Here is a 20,000-nt window from a genome sequence, read left to right as displayed (position 1 = left end):
GCGAGGCTAGTTTTAAATATGGCTGTAATGTGTGAGAAACAGCCGAAGCGGTGCGCGCGTGGGAATGACGTGAGGGAGGCTGGATCCAGGTGCGCGCACCTGTGGGAGAGCGTCCCGCAGGTGAGTGCGTGTCAGACGGCGGTGGAGGAGGATCAGGTCACCTGCTCAGCGGCTCTGGTCCTGCTTCCACCGTCACTGCCCAAAGTACAGACAAGTCCCCGAGGTAGAAGGTCTCCCTTTGGAGCTTGTTTGCCTAAATACATATTACTTTTGAGCCATAACCGTGAACTGTGTGAATGTCTTACAAAGCAGTTTCACTTAAGGATACGGTAAAGTATTCAACACGGTGCATTTTGGGAACTAAACCTCACAAAATGAAAGTAGAAGTTAGTGAGTTCACACATTACACAATATGCAGGTGACGGAGCTTTGTTGCTTGTCTGTTTTCAACATGTAATCTGGTTTATTCTCTCTATATATAATATATAAAAAAATCATCATAGAATCATAAAGCATTTCAACTGTAAAAGCTGTGTAAAAGCTATAAATTAGCTATAACTGCAGAAATACATCAAATTATTATTATGTAAAGTTGATACATGAAATTCTGGATTTAGCAGTTTTACTTAATGCATTTTGGTAACGTAATATTTTGTGTTCTAGCATTTATTGCAGCAGCCCTGCACCTAATCCTACCTGAGTCAGCCTTCACGTACTTGGCTTAAATTAGAAAAATAAATGCATCTACAGCACCAGTAAAACAGCGTTGATTGTAGTGTTGTGTAAATAGAAATCTGTTTATAACACAAAGAAAGGTATTCGAACAGTGCAGTTGTGTCATTTCATGTTCTGAGTTCGAATCTTCTGATTTCACCCTGTTCTTTTTACCAGTAGCCTTATTTTTCTTCTCATTTAAAGTCATGTTTTATGTTGTAATGTAATGTGTTAGAAATGCTACGTTACCCAGCTCCCACTGACGAGCTGCAGACACAGGTTGTTGTTTTATTGTCACTGCTCTGTGGGACAGGACCCAAACACGGGTCCCTGTCTGCGTCTGTGCTGAGGGTTTAGCTCAGCTGCTCATCTTACAGCAAAGAGACATGAAAACACAGGTGACGTCCAGCCATAGTGCTGTTTGTTCACAGGTGAACCCTCAGAGCGACAGCTGGGGTTTTGTTTGTGCTCTCTGTGATGAGGGCAACACATCCCACTGAGTCTTCAGATGTCGTTCATTCAGTGGCGTAGTTTCTCCAACAGTGTGTTTCGTTTCAGTTTGTTCAGTCTGTAGACACTGAAGTTTTGCCAGATATTTGAGAAAGCAATTAATGTGCATCACAGCAGTGCGGTAACACCTGCCCTGCCTGTTCACTGATCCACTGTTAGTGCGCGTTAGTGATCACGCTGGAGTTGTGTTTCTTAAGTAGAGATTGCTGTCATTTATCCAGAGCAGTCAGGGTGATAAAACCCTCACATCAGCACATCCTCGGCCAGATTGGCCCTGGACAGCCTGTTCTGCTGCCTGGTGTGTGTGAGTGTGATGCTGATCATTGCAGCCCACGGGCATCAAAAGTCCAAGCTTCTCTGCAGGTCGCTGAGACATGTAGAGGTGATCAGCTCACATCTCCACGAGAGGATGTGTCTCCTAGAGTCAGTTTAGGATTTCAGAGGAGCCTAAAGGTCAAGCTCAGCTCACCTGTAGCGTAAGCAGGGCTGGGTTTCACCGGCTCCATAGTGAGGTGATAAATAGAAGCCATGCTGGTGTGTCCTTCCTCTTATCGCTCATCTGTGTTGGTTTCTTTACTGTGGTTCTACTGCCTTTACTTCCTGTTTCCCCTGCAGACTTGCACTTCATCCTACTTCACTATCTACTAATGATAAACATCACATTTATGGTTTGATTCGTTCAAAGATGTTTTTCTCTGTTCTGCAGTGAAAGAAGGCATGAAGACATCATCCTAGTCGTAAGTCATGGCCGATAAAAGGAAACTTCAAGGTGAGTGTTTCCGCTGATGTGTGTCATGGAACGCCTGAGCTGATGCTAATGAGCTCTGGGCTTTGTTGTGGTGTGAACAGGTGCCAGGTGTGTGAGGTCCACCCCACAGGAGCCAGTGTCCAATCACAGCACATGGCTCCAGTGTCATTTCTGTGATTGGAAAGTCCCTGATGGCATTTTTGGAAACTGCACCCATGTCAGAACTCTGTAAACTCTGTTTACAGTAGAGGTGTGATTAAACCACGCTTGGCTTTGTGACTTCATGTGGAAGAATGTCATTAGGTGCCATTCTGCATTTGCTTTAAAAAGGAGCCGGGCTTGTAAACAAAAGTCCCATGCGCTCACAGCAGCTTGTTTACTGGGCTGTGGAAGCTGTCAGCTTGTGGGGTTGAGGGAGTCTGAACTGAAGCTCGTCTGCTTCCGCAGCACAGTCGATCCACTTCAGAAGCCGTTTTCCTCTCCGTGCATTCGCTGCTGAGAGGTGTTGCTGAGCTGTTTTCAATATTCAAATATTCTGTGTGTTGTGGAAACACTCCTCACCTTTGGAGTCGAGTCTACAACTGTGTGATTATAGTGTGTTTCCATAAAGCAGCTTTTTTATGAACAGGATTTTATTTCTTACTTTTTTATTCTGAACCTGAACATTGGACTGTGCTTATCTGGGATTTCAGCTTAACTTTGAGTTACACACATTCACCTAGAAACTGCTCAGTATAATCACAACCTTGTTTAATTCTTCAGTGGTGCAGTTGGTGCGGAAGTAGTCCAGAGGTTTTAAACTGCCCCAAAGAAAGGCTTTTAACTGATGTCTGTGTTTATTAAGGCATGCGTACATAGCAGCGCTGCTGTCACATTCCAGTTTATGTGGCTGTAAAAGTTGGTAGACGATAGACTCAGTGATCAGTGGTTTGATGTGATCATGTGTTTTTGAACAAACAGGCCCAATCCAGACATCAAGGATGAGCAAAACCACCAGCCTTGTCCTTGTTATAGGGCCTTGCTCAAGGGCACCTCAGTGATGTTGATCAGAGCTGCTTTTACCCAGTCCCAGGTTTGAAGCTGTCAGTCTCAAGATCTTTGTCCGTACATGAAGATCGTTTTGCTTTTATGCACTAAATGTGTTTTTGTGTAGTTGACTCGGGTGATTTTCCTAAAAATAAAGGTGTTGTGCTAATAGAGATGCCGCGACTGATCCATGTCCGTGTGGCTGAACATGAGGACGCCTGTGCTTTGGTGAAAGACGCTGCTCTGTGGACAGGATGACATTATGTCCAACGTCTGACACCAGAGCAGGTTCAGGCTTCATACGGTCACATCCGTGCGGCTCCTCTCGTCTCACTTCTTTTATTTTAAACATTTACCAGTATGAGCTGATGCTGACGGGTGTCAGAGGTGCAGTTCTCCATCCAAAGCTGGTAACCTGAGCCACGCTTCTGTCCTCAGAGGCTTTTTATTTGATGTTATTTTTACCCGGCGTCTCTCACCTCAGGCTGTCAACAGCTTCTGACAGGACTCATCCTTTCATTCATCCTACTCCTGTGGCTTCTGAAGCTGAAAAGCTGTCATAGTAAAAACAAAACTCACGTTTCACCTCTGTGGAAAAGAATCAAATGATCACAAGCTCAGACTCAAGCCTGTTAAATTGTGATGTATTAATGCAGAGGAGGCAGACTTTCATCTAAAAATAACACACCTGCAGCAGTGTCTCTGCAACAAGACTGTTTAGGGTCAAACCGTTCTCACCGACGCCCTCAGTCGGTCGGTAGTGAGCAGGTTTATCACTATCACTATTACTGTGAATCACCACATTTCAATCAATAACTCTTATAAATTATTCAGAGGGCTTAAAAACCGCTGATGATATAGTAATAATAAGACACGAGGTCAAGAAGGTGAAACACATTAAAGCGGTTGTCAGGTTGGAGCAGTGACGTGTTATGTCGAACACCACCCTCCTATTAATGCCATACAAAGCACAAAAGGGTCTTAGTCCTAATTATAGCTCAGATTATCTCTAGTGAGCTCATCTGGGACCGGCTTACTCAATGCTCCCAGAACCAGAACCTAACACGGTGAAGCGGCTTTGACTCTTCATGCTCCCCAGCTCCTCGTCTGCTCAGACTGTCGACTCGTTTCAGTCAGCGGTTCAGACTCAGTTCACCGCTCTGAGCTCCAAACGGCTGTTTTCTGTCCAGTTTGTCATTAGTTGAGTCTTATTTGATGTGTTGATTCCGATGCTTTAGTCTAAGTGTGGGTGCCGTTGTTGCCTTCAGTTTGTGCTGTACTAAATCCATTTACTCTGTGGCAAAAATGTCTCTTCTTGATTTGTTCAGGGTCAGATGATAAAATGACCTTTGGCCACATTTCCCAACAAATCTGCATCACGTGACAGTGGGAAGCGTAAATTTGGACTGTGGTGGCGATAACGGAGCCTAAATCTGGATGCTCCCGTGTCTCGCTGTCGCTGCCTAATCGCTTTGGACTCGTCTACCAGCGACGCGCTGTTGACAGAGCTGCAGTTTGAAGAGGCCGTGTCGTTTGTAAGAGGGAAACGCTTGTGTGTGCGTTTAGCGGATATACGTATGTGTGTCACCTCTCGCTCAGAAGCAGAATGTGCCTTTTATGATCTGCATATTTCATGAGCTGTCAGACGCAGTTTGTAGATGCTCCGCTGTTATTTGACATGTTTGTTGTGCATGTGGATAAAAGCCAGCGCTGCAGTGGCCTGATTTCAGAAGCAGCTTCTCTGTAGTCACCTGCATCACTCAGAACCAGTGCTTCCACAGCATTCGGAACCAAAAGAGCAGGTTGCTGCTCTCAGTCATTCCTGTTGAGTCTGTGTGTTGACGCGCTGCCACACTGTTTCTAATCAACGTGGTGTTTACTGATTGACCTGTGTATTAATGCTGGACACACACTAAACGTCTGTCTGCCTGATTCTCCTCCAGGTGAAATAGATCGATGTCTGAAAAAAGTAGCGGAGGGAGTGGAGCAGTTTGAAGACATCTGGCAAAAGGTAATTTTTAAAATTTAAATTTAAAAGAAAAAGGTCAATTTTACAATTGATATAATCACTGTCATTTGCACTGTTGTTGGGTTAGTAATTAGTATTTTTTATATTCTGTTATCGATATTTTCAGTATAACTGCTGAAATCCTGTTTTTGTTATTATAATAATTGATTAATTCAATTATGTTCCTCTGTTTGTTTTTGCAGCTTCATAATGCAGCCAATGCAAACCAGAAGGAGAAATATGAAGCAGACCTCAAGAAAGAGATTAAGAAGCTTCAGGTAAAAAAAAGGAGGCGTAAAAACACTAAACAGACCTGAGTTATCAGTGAACATCATCATCCAGAGTAGTGGTCCAGCTTTAAATTGGAAATAAACCTGCTAACAGTCAGTTACAGTCTATTTGTGTTTGTAAATGAAGGCAGTAATGGCTGTTCGCTCACTTGTGATACATATGTGATATGTAAATGAGGCCGTACAAACAGGTTCGCTGTGTATCTGGAGCACGTTTAACTGTGACACAAAGCGACGGGTGCTTTGACTCTTTCGGAAGTGAAAATGAAAAGAAGGTCACGGAGGGTTTGCTGATGTGCAGCCCTTCCACCTGCCCTCAGACAGCCGTGTGTGAATATGAACGCTTCCCTCTGAGCGTGTTTGCTCGTGGGGTATTAAATATCATGGCGGTCACGCAGAAGCTGCGTGTTGGTTGCCATGAGGACCGAACTCCAAGCCAAGCTGCGTTTGCTGCAGGAGTTTACCATCCATGACGGACGGCACGCATCACCCATGAATCTGTATCTGCCTCTGCCTTTGCTAATGTCTCCCTCCCTCCCTCCCCCACTCCACTCCTCTCCCTTCTTCTTCATCATCCGTCCCCCAGCGTCTTCGAGACCAGATCAAGACGTGGGTGGCATCCAACGAGATCAAAGACAAAAGGCAGCTAGTAGAAAACCGAAAACTCATAGAAACGGTGAGTAGGAACTGAACAGAGTGGAGGTAGGACACGTCTCATTCATTATAGCTCTCCCTCTAGAAGCTGTCAATTCCCAGGAGGATTGTTTGTTTTGAACTCTGGGAAGTCGGGAAAACTCAAAAATAAGGCAGAGTCACAACAAACGTCTGCAGCACTGAGTGATTTACCCACTGCCTGCGTCTGACATGCTGAAAACAAGGATCTTTGATTTAACATGGGAGGTTTTCTTCCATCCGAGCATCAGTCGCTCGTGAAGGCAGCGTCACAGAGCGTAAACCAGCACACACACATACAGCATCATGTATCCGGCATCTCCGATAAGATGAGATGATCCACAGTCCCACAGTTTGTACTGCAGCAGCAGGTTCAGTTTCCTACAGCGATTCTGGTTTAGAGAGGAAACATTTGATCCGACCAGTCGACAGCTGAACATAATGAACACACGCAAGATCGGAGAAACTGGGGTCAATTTAGTTTTCATAGCTTTCATAATTATTAAAATGTCTGTTTGAAATAACGACCCCCCAGGAATCTCCAGAGTTGTTGGAAGGCAGAGGTTTTCCAAACCACAATCCTGTTCATTTAGTCTTTAAACAAAACAAACTTTAGTTAACATTAAATGTTTCATCATGTTTTCACATAATGTCAAGATACAGAAACGTAGTGAAGCAGGCGTGAGCAGCGTAGCTACACACTCACTGCTCATGGGTAACACACATGCCAGTGTGTTTCATCAAAAGACCCAAAAAGTGAAAATAGCCTGTATGTTAAACAGTTTCAGGCATTTTCAGTTGTAGATCGGTTGAACTTTGATGGTTTTATTTGCACACGCTTCCTCAAACAGCAGCTGACGTGTCACAATGCAGCGACTACAACTGCTGTTCTAATCAGGCTGCAGAAAAAGCTGCCGCGCTTGACTGACGATCTGCTCCCAGAGTTTCCATAAACGTGGAGCTGGTCCCACATCCAGCACCTGCTCTGCAGCTCAGCTCCACCCGTCAGGCCGCGGAGCCACACGGCCTTTGATGAGGCGTATTGAGATGGACAGAATGCAGGCCACCTGCTTCCACAATGAGGGACCACAGCTCCCTCTGATCTTAATGAGCTGCTTCTCATCCTGACGCTGCTCTTCAAGTTTCCCTGTGGTTTTGCTGGTTGACCTTAAATTGCACGTTGGGTCGTGCAGGAAGCAGATGCTGTTGGCTGATTCACAGTCTGCTGCATGCTTTGGATGGAGCCAGTCAATCTTTAGCTGCTTCGTGGGGTTTCTGAGACCATGGACGCATTTAAACATCACATTTTGCTTCTTATACGAAAACTTAGCAAAAACATCTGGTCCTGTCCTCTTTCTAGTCAGTGGAATAAAATTAATTAATTTGATCCTGATTCCAATAAATACTTAAATACAAATATTCAAAAAATTTGTTTTTTCAAAATCTGATTTTTCAAATGCACGTACAAACTAAAGGTAATTGGCACTACCTTTTTTTTCATTGTATCAGTATCAATGAGGGATTTCTCTGCTCACCTAAAGTGTAGGTCTTTACTTTGATCTTGTAACACTCTATATGTCGGTGTGTGTGTCTTTCCTCAGCAAATGGAGCGGTTCAAGGTAGTGGAAAGAGAAACCAAGACGAAAGCGTACTCCAAGGAGGGTCTGGGCCTGGCCCAGAAGGTGGACCCGGCCCAGAAGGAGAAGGATGAGGTTGGAGCGTGGCTAACGGTGAGCGTGTGACTCAGCGCCGGGGCCTCTGTGTCCTCTTAGATGCTTAAGTGCCATTAACGGAACGCCGACCCTCCGTTCTGCTCCTGTGTGTATTGCACTCATGTGTTTTCTACTTTTAGCTTTCGCTAACGTTTCTTTTTTAATCATCAGCCCTCGATTTGTTTTAATGTTTTATTGCACACAGAACAGCAAGTCGCGAGAGAAAGCTCTGATTCAAACGATAACGAACGAAGAGACTAGATTCAAGCTTCGGACGCGACTTCTGCAAAACACGTTTTTCACGTTCTTACAAAAAGCCGGAACTGAAAGTGTGACAAATGTGGAACCAAAACCAAAATCAAGACTAAAATTGTCTTGTTTTTTCAATGAACAGAATGAAAACCTCATTAACCAGCAGCCACTCACATCAGTGACCACACGTTTACTACAGCCTGTATAGTCAGGACGTCACTGCTTCATTAGCGCTCTCAGCAAATTCAAACAAAAAGTGCCCTTTAATGAGTTGCTGCTTTAGTTTGCATGAAGGTAATGTGGATGAAAGTAGAGGTTCATGTGCCTCTGCTTTAACCTGCTGACACACACAAAAGCAAAGGACGACCTGGAGTGAAAGAGATGATCGATCATTGTGTATTAACCTCTTGATGACGATGCTAAGGACTCATATCTTGGGCTGTGGTTCAACGGACTTTCTCTTTTTGCCTTAGAACACGATAGACACGCTGAACATGCAGGTGGACCAGTTTGAAAGCGAAGTGGAGTCTCTGTCTGTCCAGACGAGGAAGAAGAAAGGAGACAAGGAGGTCAGTGTGCTGTCCTCTTCTGCGCTCCCTCTACGTCGTGTGGTGAAGTCAGCTGGTCTGTTCATCATCCGTCCTTTAGCAATAACATCACCAGCTACTTCTCCTTCTCGCTCACCAAAAAGACAAACGACTTCATCCAATCAATCCTCCAGTATCAGAAAGTAGCAAATGTGCTCAGCTGGCAGCTACTTAGCTCCACCTAACTGGAACTAAGGCAGTGTAAAGCATCAGACCTGCAGTAAAGCCTCCGTCACGAAGGTTTCAGAACACGTAAGCATAATTGAAGGAACCAAACACTAGGGACTGCACGGCTTTTTCAGGTTAAACGTCCTGTTGTGTTGTTTGCCAGGGTAAAAACAGGCCATGAGGCAGATAATGGCGTCCTCAGCTCGTCCATTTACTCACAAAGTCAAACATGGCATGACGTTTCACAGGTGATGTTTCTCTGGGTACTCGTCTCTCCTGAGCTGGGTGTTTTAGCTGATGCTGGATTTCCCGTCCACAAAATGTATGAGGAGATGAAAAGTTTTGAATTCATTTTAATGTGACTCAGACTCTTCGCTCCGCATTGAAATGAAATAACTTTAATAACTGAACTAAACACAGTGCGACAGCTTGTTTTCATTTCCTTCCTTTCGCCTCCACCTTGTTGTTCTCACAGAAGCAGGACCGGATCGAGGAGCTGAAGAAGTTCATCGAGAAGCATCGGTACCACATCCGGATGCTGGAGACGATACTGAGGATGCTGGACAATGACTCCGTGCAAGTGGAAGCCATCAGGAAGATCAAGGTTGGTCACGTTGTTGATGGTTCTAGCCTTATTTAGCATCTGTTTGCCTCATGTAGATGTTTTTGTTCAGGATGATGTGGAGTATTATATCGACTCGTCACAAGACCCAGACTTTGAAGAAAATGAGTTTCTTTATGATGACCTGGATCTGGAGGAAATTCGTAAGTAAATTGAACAATACGAAATATAAAAAGAAGACTTTTGGACTGACTCAGTAGAATCAGGACCCGTCCACGTAGACTTGTGTGACCCCCACACATGAGTTAGTTGAATATTGAGTTAGACAGAGAACATTTACATGAATAATGCACAGGATTAGGACTCCTCAGTTAATGGACTTGACTTCACTTTTCAGGATTTGACTGATTAAACTTGCAGGAGAGCTACACACATACAGCAGCAGCAGGAACACACACACACACACACACACACACACACACACACACACACACACTCACTCACTGTTGACTTGGACAACATAAGCTCAGGTTGTCGTCTTTGATGTCTGTCTCCCTCAGCGGTGTCGCTGGTCGCTACCTCTCCACCGGGACCCTTGCACATGGAGGATGAGATCTTCCAGCACTCCAGCAGCACGCCCACCTCCACCACCTCGTCTTCACCCATCCCCCCCTCGCCTGCAACTTGCACTACGGTATGAAAACTCTGGCTTTATGTTCCCGTCAGCATGAAATGTTTTTAGAGCCTCTTGTTTGTGTTCATAAAATGTTACATGCAGAACATTAATTAATTAACAAAATTAAAATGACATAAAAATGTTTTGGAGCGTCTTCTTTGTCGTTGGGTTAAAACAGAATGTAAAAACACTGACAGGTAAATGATATAATATTTAAATTCTGGAAATAAAGACTCTGACTTTAAGTCAAGGGCCAATATGTGAAATATTAATGTGACATAATTGGCCCTGTGTCTTCTATTGTAGTGCTCTGCCATGTGCTGTGATCGCTCTGGTGTGGTGCCATTGTATCATCTGCTCTTCCCATCCACCCACACACATTATGTAGTGAGAATAGTTATTATAGGTCTGAATAGAAGGCGCGGCGCTGCTGAACGCTGCTGAGCAGAAGTAGAGGCTGTAAAGAACGGGACGTACTCTCTGCACGTCGAATGCTGGGACCTGTGATCTCCTGCCGTGCAGTTTAACTTTTAATGATATGGGCATCGCTTCTCTGAGAGCCGGGAGCAAATACACAGCGTAGTTCACCAAGCTAAACACAATGTCTCATAATTACAGATTTATTGTTTTAATTAGATCTATTCTCAAAACATCAAACCTAAGTTTATTAGACAGTTTACCTTCAAATGTTTGAGTCAGACTGTGGCTCTTTTTGTGGTGTTGTAAAGTGTTTGATCAGGTTTTATGCAGCATTTTATTATTTATATACTAGGTTTTCAGAAATTAGATCTTAGTTTTAGTAGTTGTCGTTAGTGCTGACGTTTAAGCGTCAGCACTGTGTTGTGATGCATATCAAACCACATTGGACCTGAAATAAAAGGCATCAAGGCCAAAAACTACTTCATTAATTATGAGCTCCTGTCGTGTTTTACTTCACGGTGCAGCTTTATAGCACGATCGACCTCAATCAGTTCTTTACTGGTGTTTTTCATAGGAGAACTCTGAGGATGACAAGAAGAGAGGACGTTCCACAGACAGTGAAGTCAGTCAGGTGAGTTTAACAACGATGCAAGAAATCAACCACTGGTCACTGAGCATCAAACAGGTTCCACTTACAGTTTTTTCTGTTTCCAGTCACCTGTGAAGAATGGAAACCCATGCTCCTTGTTATCCTCTTCCTCATCTTCTTCATCTTCCTCCGTCTCGGGACTGACCTCATCCTCACTGGTCTCCATGGCGACCATCACTGGGGGAGGAAGCAGCGGCTCTGGGGGCAACAGTCACCACGGCTCCTCGGGGGGTCACCTCTCCAACACTTCCGCTGGCAGCTACAGCAACGCCACCCAGCAGCAGCCGCACGCGTCAGCACAGCAGCAACAGGCCAAAAACTCCTTTGGCTCCTCGCCCTCGGTTCCCATCATCAACCCTAGCACCTCCACCAACAGCCACCCCGCCTCCTCGGCCTCCTCTCCCCCCAGTGCCAGCACACAGGGCTTCTTCACGTCGAACTCACAGCCCCAGACTCCGTCAGGGTCCACGCCCACCTCCAACAGCCTGGGCCTCAGTCTGGGCCTCACTCTGGGGAAAGGGGGCCTGACCAGCTCCATCAGCACCAGCCCCATGTCGGGGGGTCTGGGCCTGTCAGGGATGCCGGCATCCCTGAGCACCATGGCCAGCCTTCTGTCCAGTGCCACCCCAGCACCATACGCTCAGGCAGCTGCTTCGGGCGCGGTGGGTTCTGGCCTGCCGGGCTCTCTGGGCGGCGTCAGCACCACCACAACCAACAGCACCGTGGGCTCCATCGGCAGCGGGAGCATAGCAGTCGGTGGGCCGACGTCATCGACGGGGGGCCTGCTGGGAGCGGCGCCGTGTGTGGGCTCGGGGATTCTGGGTTTGGGTTCTGGTCAGTCAGGGGTGCAGTCTTCCCTCATGTCACCGGGCCCAATAGGAGGTTTAGCTCCGGGTAGCGGAGTGGGAGTCATCGGAAGCAACGGAGGCAGCTCAGGATCAGCAGGAAGCTCGGTGGGAGGAGGAAGCTCGTCGCTCTCTGTCCGACCACCGAGCCAACAGAAGCAGAACGGTAGCACCAGTGAGTATGTGGACCTCAGCGGATTCACACCAGCCTTTATCTGTCTGTCTCACTCTGTCAGAATCGTAGCGAAACGCCTCAACGCTAATCCCAGTCTGATCAACTGAAGGCACAAAACTTAAAAATCATGAGACAGTTAATTGTTGAAAGCAGAGTAATGTTAAACCTGTTGTTGCTCAATTCATGACATTTACAACACTGATGAATGCAGCTATTTAAAAAATGATTTTGTTTTTAGTCTCTCAAAACCTAAAAATGCAGCCATTCTTTTCTACTGATGTTCTTTAATGGTGTGACTGTATTTGATGTGTGCACAAGAGGTTTCATCCAGTTAATTATCCTGATATGGATGAGAAATGAATGCGTCTGTGGAGCTTTTGGAAAATCCTCTCTGGAACGGCTTGAAAAGACAAAGGACATGAAATAACATTTGAAACTGTTTTAGAGAAAATGCAATTAAAGTGTTGATCAGCAAATAATTAAGAGAGCAATAACAATATTCACACAAGCATGTCCTCACTGCAGCCCCGCTTTGAATAATGATATCAGTAGAGACATTTTTCATTAAACAAGCTGTCTCATGATACATAAGAAAAATGTCTGAAACTATTGGATGCCAGTTAAAGAGAACAACTAAAGACGTTCTGGCTCATTTGTGTCTCACATCAGATCCTGCAGCCGTATCTTTTTACTACGTTTGCAGGTTAATTGACCCTTTCTCTCTACAGGTTACAGTGCTGTGGTAGCAGACAGCACGGCAGACTCCGCCCTCATTAGTGCCAGCCAATCACAAAGCAGCCAACCCTCACCTTTGACCTCTGCAGCCAATCAGCCGTAAGTATGCTGAATTTGTTTGACATTGAAGGCTCTTAAAACAATCAGTGAATGGAAGTGAATAACGCCTGAAATATGGACAATAGGAAGCTACAGAGGTTGTGAACATTATGCAGCATCTTCATGGACAGTGCTCAACGGTTCCTTTGTGTTGTGTCTGAAACCCTTCAGACCGGTGTTTGTTTCCGTCTCCCTCCTCAGTAAGGACACGGGCCCCAGTTTACTGAGCTCTATGAGTTTGTCGTCCAGCTCTCCCTCTGCTGCCTCCTTCAGCGAGGCCAAAGCGGCCGGCGGCGCCGGCAGCCTGCTGAACGGGCCCATGTCCTTCTCCCACTCCCCCGACATCAAGGTGAGAGCCGGCAGCGGCGCCGTGGGTGCGCGAGCAGTCACGTTCAGGAAAGATTCGTTATTTACTCGCAGTTAGGTTTGTAATTTACATCCAAACTAAGAGTAACGTCCAGAGCTGTGTAGAGGCGGCCACACTGCAGTGACCTAACAGGTGGGCCCGTGGTTAGCTGGGGGCATCCACCAGGTCACCTCCACCTGTGAACAGATGGACCCACCTCGGAGCCACAGCCGCCGCTTTGTTCAAATGTCAATCCAGCGCCGCAGGCATTGATCTGCTGCTGTAACCGCCTCCAGTCTTCAGCACATTTACAGGAAGCAGAGACGTTCAGACACCAACGTTAGCCAGTTTAGCTGTTTGTGTAACTACAGTTGTCATCAGTCATCATCCATGTCAAGCTTTTCATTATTTCTCAAGTCTGACTGTGCCTAAAGTTTAATTCCTTTTGGTGTGTGACAGAGACCAGCACTTTAGTCCACGCAGCGTGCGTCGTCTTACTCCGACTAAGCAGTGTCCGTCTTGTGTTCTCGGGTCTCATTTGCTTCTGAAGCTGCTTCCCTTCGGTTGCCTGATGACGGAGGGGGGCAGACACAGCTCCACATAGTGAAGCTATTTCCATGACAACATTATCAGTGGCGCGGGAGGGCGAGCTCCGGCAGGTACGCGGTTTCCCATGACTCTCCTTGTCTGTCCCCATCAGCCCCAGGAGCCTCTGAGCACCCTGAAGTCCATGGCCGAGCGAGCAGCACTCAGCTCAGGGATGGAGGGAGACGTGCCCTCGCTGCACCTCACCCCAGGTAACACACACACACACACACACACACACACGATGCTGAGAAGCTGCAGTTTAACGGTACAGATGTCATCTCGCCTCCCACTCTCCTCGCTGACGATATTATCCTTGACGCTGCTTCTCTTTCTTTGTCTCTCTTGACTTCACATCCTGGGTCCCTCCCCCTCTCGCTCGTTTCCTTCACCTTCACCCTTTACCGCTCAAAGAGAATGACTCAAACAGCAGCGCTTCATAGTAAAACCAGTCTCATATCAACGGCGTCTCTGTCAACCTTTAATCTTTTCCTCACCTGTTTCTGCTCAGACATCTTCCCCAGCAGCACTACAGCCCCCTCGGGTCCGCCGCCAGCACCTCAGCCCTCGCTGTCAGAGGTCAGCATCCCGCCATCGCTGGGGGTCTGCCCGCTGGGGCCGGTTCCCCTCTCCAAAGACCAGGGGTACCAGCAGGCCATGGAGGAGGCGGCGTGGACGCACATGCCCCACCCGTCCGACTCCGAGAGGATCAGGTGCAGTCACATGTCGTTGTCAGGCCCCCGACGAAGCCTCGTTGCTCCGCCCACTCTGATACGATGAGTGACAGTTAAATCCAAACACAGCCTGCAGCCGTCTCTTCATCTTTTAATAAGAATCTGACACTCAGACAAACACTTCACAGACGATAGACACATGTTGTTCACCTTGTGCTTCACGTTGTCGCTGCACGCGGCCTAATGGAAACAGACAGTCTGGCTTTGTCACTGCCCCAAACGTACACAGGTTGGATGGAGAGCTGCGTCTGGGCCCAGTCTGACCCACTACTGGATTTTCCCACTTCTGGTGGATCCATTAGGGACGTGAATCCATGTGTCGGTTCAACTGCAGCTTTAGTTAATTAGACCGAGTAATGTTCAATGAAAGCCCGAGCGCAGGTCGGCTCAAATCAATCACAGAGTATCAAGTAGAGTCAAACCGTGGTCACAGCTTGTGACTCAGCAGATTATGTCTCATACTCAGGGTCTTTATGCTGCCTTTACTTCTGCCACAGTTCAGCAGCTGATTGTTTGTGCTTCTCTAATCCTGCATGAGTCCCAGTGATGATGATGATGATGATGATGATGATGATGATGATGATGATCTGCCCTGAGACTCTCTCTCTCTCTCTCTGGGTGTTTCAGGCAGTACCTGATGAGGAACCCCTGCCCCACGCTGCCTTTCCACCACCAGGTGCCACCCCCCCACTCTGACACTGTAGAGTTTTACCAGAGACTTTCCACCGAAACCCTCTTCTTCATCTTTTATTACCTGGAGGTAGGAGTGTGTGGCTCATCAGGTCTTTGATGTAGATGAAGGTCAGGTGAGTGTGGTGGCTCCTTATGTGTTTCCTCTGGCGTCTGCAGGGCACCAAGGCCCAGTATCTGGCAGCCAAAGCCCTGAAGAAGCAGTCGTGGCGTTTCCACACCAAGTACATGATGTGGTTTCAGAGGCACGAAGAACCCAAGACCATTACTGATGAGTATGAGCAGGTCTGCATCAAATCTGAGCCACCGATTCAGAACACACTGATATTTACAGGCTGGAAAAAAAACGCATGGTTTCGATTTCAGTTTGTGAACAACCCACAAAAATATGACTTTTCATTGATGTCACCTTATGTTAAATCCTGTTTGTATCTGCTTTGTGCTGTGTCCAGGGAACATACATTTACTTTGACTATGAGAAATGGGGCCAGCGGAAGAAGGAAGGTTTCACTTTCGAGTACCGATACCTCGAGGACCGAGACCTTCAATGACCTGCAGACAAAGGGACGGACGGACGGACGGACGGACGGACGGACGGACGGACGGACGGAGAGCGGGTCGTCCACCTGCTGACATTCCTGGATATGTCCTCCGCTCTGTAGGGGACGCAGAGGCTCAGCTCCGGTGGGCTGGGGGGGGTTTGAAACCCCTCCCTCTGCCTGACTCTCCTCCCTCACCTCATCTTCCTCATCTGAGCAGTGAATAACTCCTCTCCACATCACCAGGCCTTTTGTTTCTAGCGTTTCCTCAACTGGAACTCTTTTAAACCAACAGCGAGTCTTTATTTTGGCAGATACAACACAAGAATCACACCAGTTTCCAGACTATCATGTGTTTGACCCTCTGTTTTTCTTGTTTTTTTGGCTTTAAAACATTTGCTTATTTTAGCCCCTTAAGAACCAAAGATAATTGGTTAATCCTCCAGTACCGGCTCTGTCCACCTTCGTAAACAGACTAAAGCCTAAATCTGTGCTCGTACTTCTCACATTATGTCCATCAGGTCCTTTAAATCAAGTGAGAAATGTAACTGACCTCAGATCAGTCAGCTTTTTTCCACTGGGAACCCTATAGCCCACAATCTGTATCCAGTCCTGTCTGTACAAAGTATTTCACATTCCCACATGTTCTGGGCGCCTCAGTTCTTTAGGTTCCCTCCGTCAGTGAAGGTGATCAGACGAACGTTTTTGTTAAACCTGCTTCATAGAGTTGTTGATCTATGTGGAGGCTGCTGTTGAGCTGCTCTGCATTAAACCTTACACCTCATCAAGTCAACAACTCTTCTGATCATTTTAAGCAGAAATGGAGAATTGCTGCAACACTAATCGGATTCCAGACGCTCAGAACTATTCTCGCTTATTTTATCCTTGTTCAGACACTTAGTTAAAATGTTGGATGTTCTGTTACCTCATCATATGAAAAAGGTCCCGTGCAGCTCAGCAGCGCCACAAACCGCGTCCTCCAGAATAATCACGCGACTCAACCTGGTCGTCATCTTCGTGAAGTGACTGCTGCGTTACGAGGCCCTAATAAACTGGTAACTGAGCTGCAGCCAGCAGCCGAAGCGCTGTTACAGCGCTCGTCCAGACAGAGTCCAAACACTCAGACCTCCAACAGAGCCACGGAGGGGGTGCAAGTTACAGTCCAGCTGGTCCTGATGAACCGGACCTCAGCCTTTCAGGTGCTGGGTCAAACGGACCAGAACCTGTTAGCTTCACGTCAGTATTTATGGAGACTTCCGTCTCTAACGGTGTCACGCATCCAGTGGAGCTCCTCTGAGCGTCCGTAGAAGCAGCTTCTGGGCCGAGCCGCCCGTGCGACCGCCCTCCAGAGGTCCAGTAGCGGTGCTTGTGGAGCAGAGTGGCTGCCTGCGCTGCCCACCGCCATCCTGCCGCCGTGGAGGAGTGTGACACCGAGGTGTCGCTAGTAACGCTGGTACCAGACAAATGAACGCGTCAGTTCACCCAGATCACATCACGAACGCTTCCAATGGGAGGAATCCTCAGATCTCACAGCTTTTATTCATCCTACAAAACGACCTGCCGCCTGGTCTTCAGTTCCACTCCAGACATTTTTATTTGTGGCCTAATGTGAAATCAGCTGCTGGTAGAAAAAACACTTGTATTAAAATAATTTGACTGCAGCTGCCAGCGAATCCTGAGACACGGGGAAGTTAATGTCACATTAATCCATTTAATTTCACCATTTTTACTTTGTTTTAGAATGAGATGAGATGATTCTATTTGGATCAGCATTAAATAGGTGCTGCAGGAAGCAGACGCTCCACGTGACGCTGCCACTGTGTTGTCATTTGAGTGAACTGAACCTTTAATGTGAACCAAGCATCGGTGGATGCAGACAGTTATTAGTCGTCCTCCTCCTCCTCTCTGTGCTGAAGAGCACGCACTGAGCACCACCAGCACCGCTGCCCACGTCTCCTCCTCTGTCCTCCAGCTCTCGGCTCATGTTTACACTCGGACCGGGCCCACGATAAACACTCACCACCAACAAACCATGGCTCTGGCTTTTTTTCCTCCTCTGTCAACGCGCCACAGCGGATTCGTGTTGGCCGCTGCTTTTGTCTCCTCCTTGCGCCTGGTAGATGTTTCCTTGTTTTCTCAGGAAGTCTTTGACGGCTCGTTGGAGCCAGGAAGTGCGTTCGCCAGCAGCTCACGTCGCCACAGCACAACTTCCCTGGAGCGATTTGTACCAAAAGCTTTAGTTTTTCTCCCTCTTTACCTGCCAGTGGCCCTTTTCATTTCACTAAAGGCTTTTTTAGAAACACAAATATTATCCTCCAATGTTTGGAGCAGCACCAGGAAGCGAGACCATCTTTATATTTTGTATTTGTTGGATTGGTCGTGGTAGTTTGTATCTTTTGGTTGATTTTTATTTCAGAAACGGGGGAAGCGTTTTACGAGCAGAACGAGGAGCCCTGTTCCTTTTGAACAGGGAGGTGTTTTTACAGCTCCACGCATTCACTTGACTGACAGTCCTGCTTTTAACCTCTTTGGTTACTCTGTTGTCTTTTATTTTGAAGGGACGAGAGGTCGACCCGAGAGCCCAAATGTGAATCTCTCTCTGCCCCGTGACAAAGTGTTGCATAGACTCTTGAAGCTCTCCGTTGGTTTCTGTTTCTTCCTGTTTGTTGTTGTTGTCGTCAGACAGCATGGAATCATGACACTTGCAAAGTGACGCTGAAAAGGTAAATAATGAAATAACCATGAATAAAGGATTGTAAGATATTAATAAAAGAATTACTTTTCAGAAACCTGGGTCGTGCTCTGTTGTGTGAAGGCCGTTGAGCATGTGGAGGCTCCAGCAGCTGCAGCGACGAGCACTTTACCTCAGCTTCATGTCACGGCCGTGTAGAAACCTCATTATGAGTCTGCGTGATGTGCATTAACTACAGTGAGTGTTTGTTTGCTGCGGTCTGACTGTAACTGGACCAGGCTCCGCTCCGATGCTGCAGCTGCACATCTGGGCCTGAGCAGAGTGAAGCCGTCGCTGCAGCTCTTAGGAGCGTGTTGGAACAATAAAGCTTTAATGAAGCTTGAGGGAGCGAGAACATGCAGCACCTGTCAGGCTCTCAGCGCGGCCCATTAGCGGCCGCCGTTCCGTGAGGTGGAACCAGCGAAGGCCTTTTAGGTCCAGCTCCTTCTCCTGAATCAGGGCTTTTCTGGCTGCTTGGCGCCGAGTGTGAGACGTGAGGGCTGCTGTGGACTCCTCCGCGTCCGGGGCCTCTCCGGGGGCCCGTCCGGGGCCTGAGAACGGTTCCGCCTGTGGTTCCGCCCCTCTCTCCCACGTGGCCCGTCCACGGCGCTGCTCTGCTCCTGACGGTGGCCTGTTTCCTCCACACAGGGCTTCACCTTGTGTGAACCCTACAGCAGCGTATGGTGATGTGCTGCCATATGCTCACCTTCCCTCTGAACGCCTGCACGGCCTCCACCCAGTGACTGAGCACACGTGGCTGCTTTTACGTTCAGACGGATGTTCTTGAAGTGGGTGTAAAACTGCTTTGTCCTGTGGCTGTTTGTGTGATTGAGGTCCCATTTAGGTTGAAATGGGACCTTACTGGTCTGAGAGCGGAACCTGTGACGGTTCTTCTTCTGGTACCTTTGCACACGTATGTTTGCGTGTTTGCTCATGTGTGTGTGAGTCATGGCCAGAGGACACTTTGACTCATCCCTGTCTGTTGACTGTACTGAGGTCTGGCAGGTCGACCACTGAGAGCAGACGCACACACACACACACACACACACACACACACACACACCTCATCACTGCCTTCTTCTGTACTGTTCTGTTTGTTAAAACAGTGTGTTGTGTGTTTTTAAGCATCTTTCTGGCCGCGTCCAGACCTGATCAACGTGTCCTGTACAAACGCTGACGCGTGTGCACATTCTGACGCTTCACTGCGATCCGTCAGCCGCCCGTCGACGGCTGTGATGTGCAGAACCTGCAGGAATTCTACGTTTGCAGCAGGCGCCATCTTGGCTTTGACCTACATTTAGCCGTGTTGACGCTTATCTGTTCATACACGTTACTACAGAGATGTGTGTTGGTGCTAGAAACGGCCCCGGGACCGTTCTGCCATCGCACTCGGAGCCGCCGGAGGCTCTGCACAGCTGCTGCACAGCCCTGTGCAGGCGAGGAGGTGAGGAAGCGAGGAAGCGAGGAGGCGAGGAGGGGAGGAAGCGAGGAGGGGAGGAAGCGAGGAGGCGAGGAGGCAAGGAAGCG

General features: G+C 47.5%; 1 protein-coding gene across 3 annotated transcripts in view; it reads left to right on the top strand.

Moving 5' to 3' along the window:
- The window catches only part of LOC114866088 (CCR4-NOT transcription complex subunit 3-like), a 19,058-nt gene extending 527 nt beyond the window's left edge, over nt 1-18,531 (top strand). The window contains exons 1-19 of one of the 3 annotated variants that reach the window (XM_055512880.1): nt 1-230; nt 1,931-1,993; nt 4,942-5,009; nt 5,210-5,284; nt 5,883-5,972; nt 7,570-7,698; nt 8,406-8,501; nt 9,163-9,291; nt 9,362-9,452; nt 9,810-9,943; nt 10,920-10,976; nt 11,060-12,014; nt 12,743-12,848; nt 13,020-13,197; nt 13,895-13,991; nt 14,291-14,492; nt 15,141-15,273; nt 15,363-15,488; nt 15,656-18,531. The exon at nt 1-230 is cut by the window's left edge and continues 276 nt beyond it. In XM_055512880.1, coding sequence (XP_055368855.1) covers nt 1,969-1,993; nt 4,942-5,009; nt 5,210-5,284; nt 5,883-5,972; nt 7,570-7,698; nt 8,406-8,501; nt 9,163-9,291; nt 9,362-9,452; nt 9,810-9,943; nt 10,920-10,976; nt 11,060-12,014; nt 12,743-12,848; nt 13,020-13,197; nt 13,895-13,991; nt 14,291-14,492; nt 15,141-15,273; nt 15,363-15,488; nt 15,656-15,754 — 2,790 coding nt within the window. In that variant the 5' untranslated portion in view covers nt 1-230; nt 1,931-1,968 and the 3' untranslated portion in view covers nt 15,755-18,531. The remainder of the gene's footprint in view (nt 231-1,930; nt 1,994-4,941; nt 5,010-5,209; nt 5,285-5,882; nt 5,973-7,569; nt 7,699-8,405; nt 8,502-9,162; nt 9,292-9,361; nt 9,453-9,809; nt 9,944-10,919; nt 10,977-11,059; nt 12,015-12,742; nt 12,849-13,019; nt 13,198-13,894; nt 13,992-14,290; nt 14,493-15,140; nt 15,274-15,362; nt 15,489-15,655) is intronic. The other 2 variants (XM_029167742.3, XM_029167740.3) reach the window with 2 other exon arrangements.
- Nucleotides 18,532-20,000: the final 1,469 nt, after the last annotated feature.

Source organism: Betta splendens, chromosome 11 (assembly GCF_900634795.4).
Source record: "Betta splendens chromosome 11, fBetSpl5.4, whole genome shotgun sequence".
NCBI classification, from domain to species: Eukaryota; Metazoa; Chordata; class Actinopteri; order Anabantiformes; family Osphronemidae; genus Betta; species Betta splendens.
The sequence above is the reverse complement of the archived record's forward strand: the minus strand, read 5'-3'. Positions and strand labels throughout refer to the sequence as shown.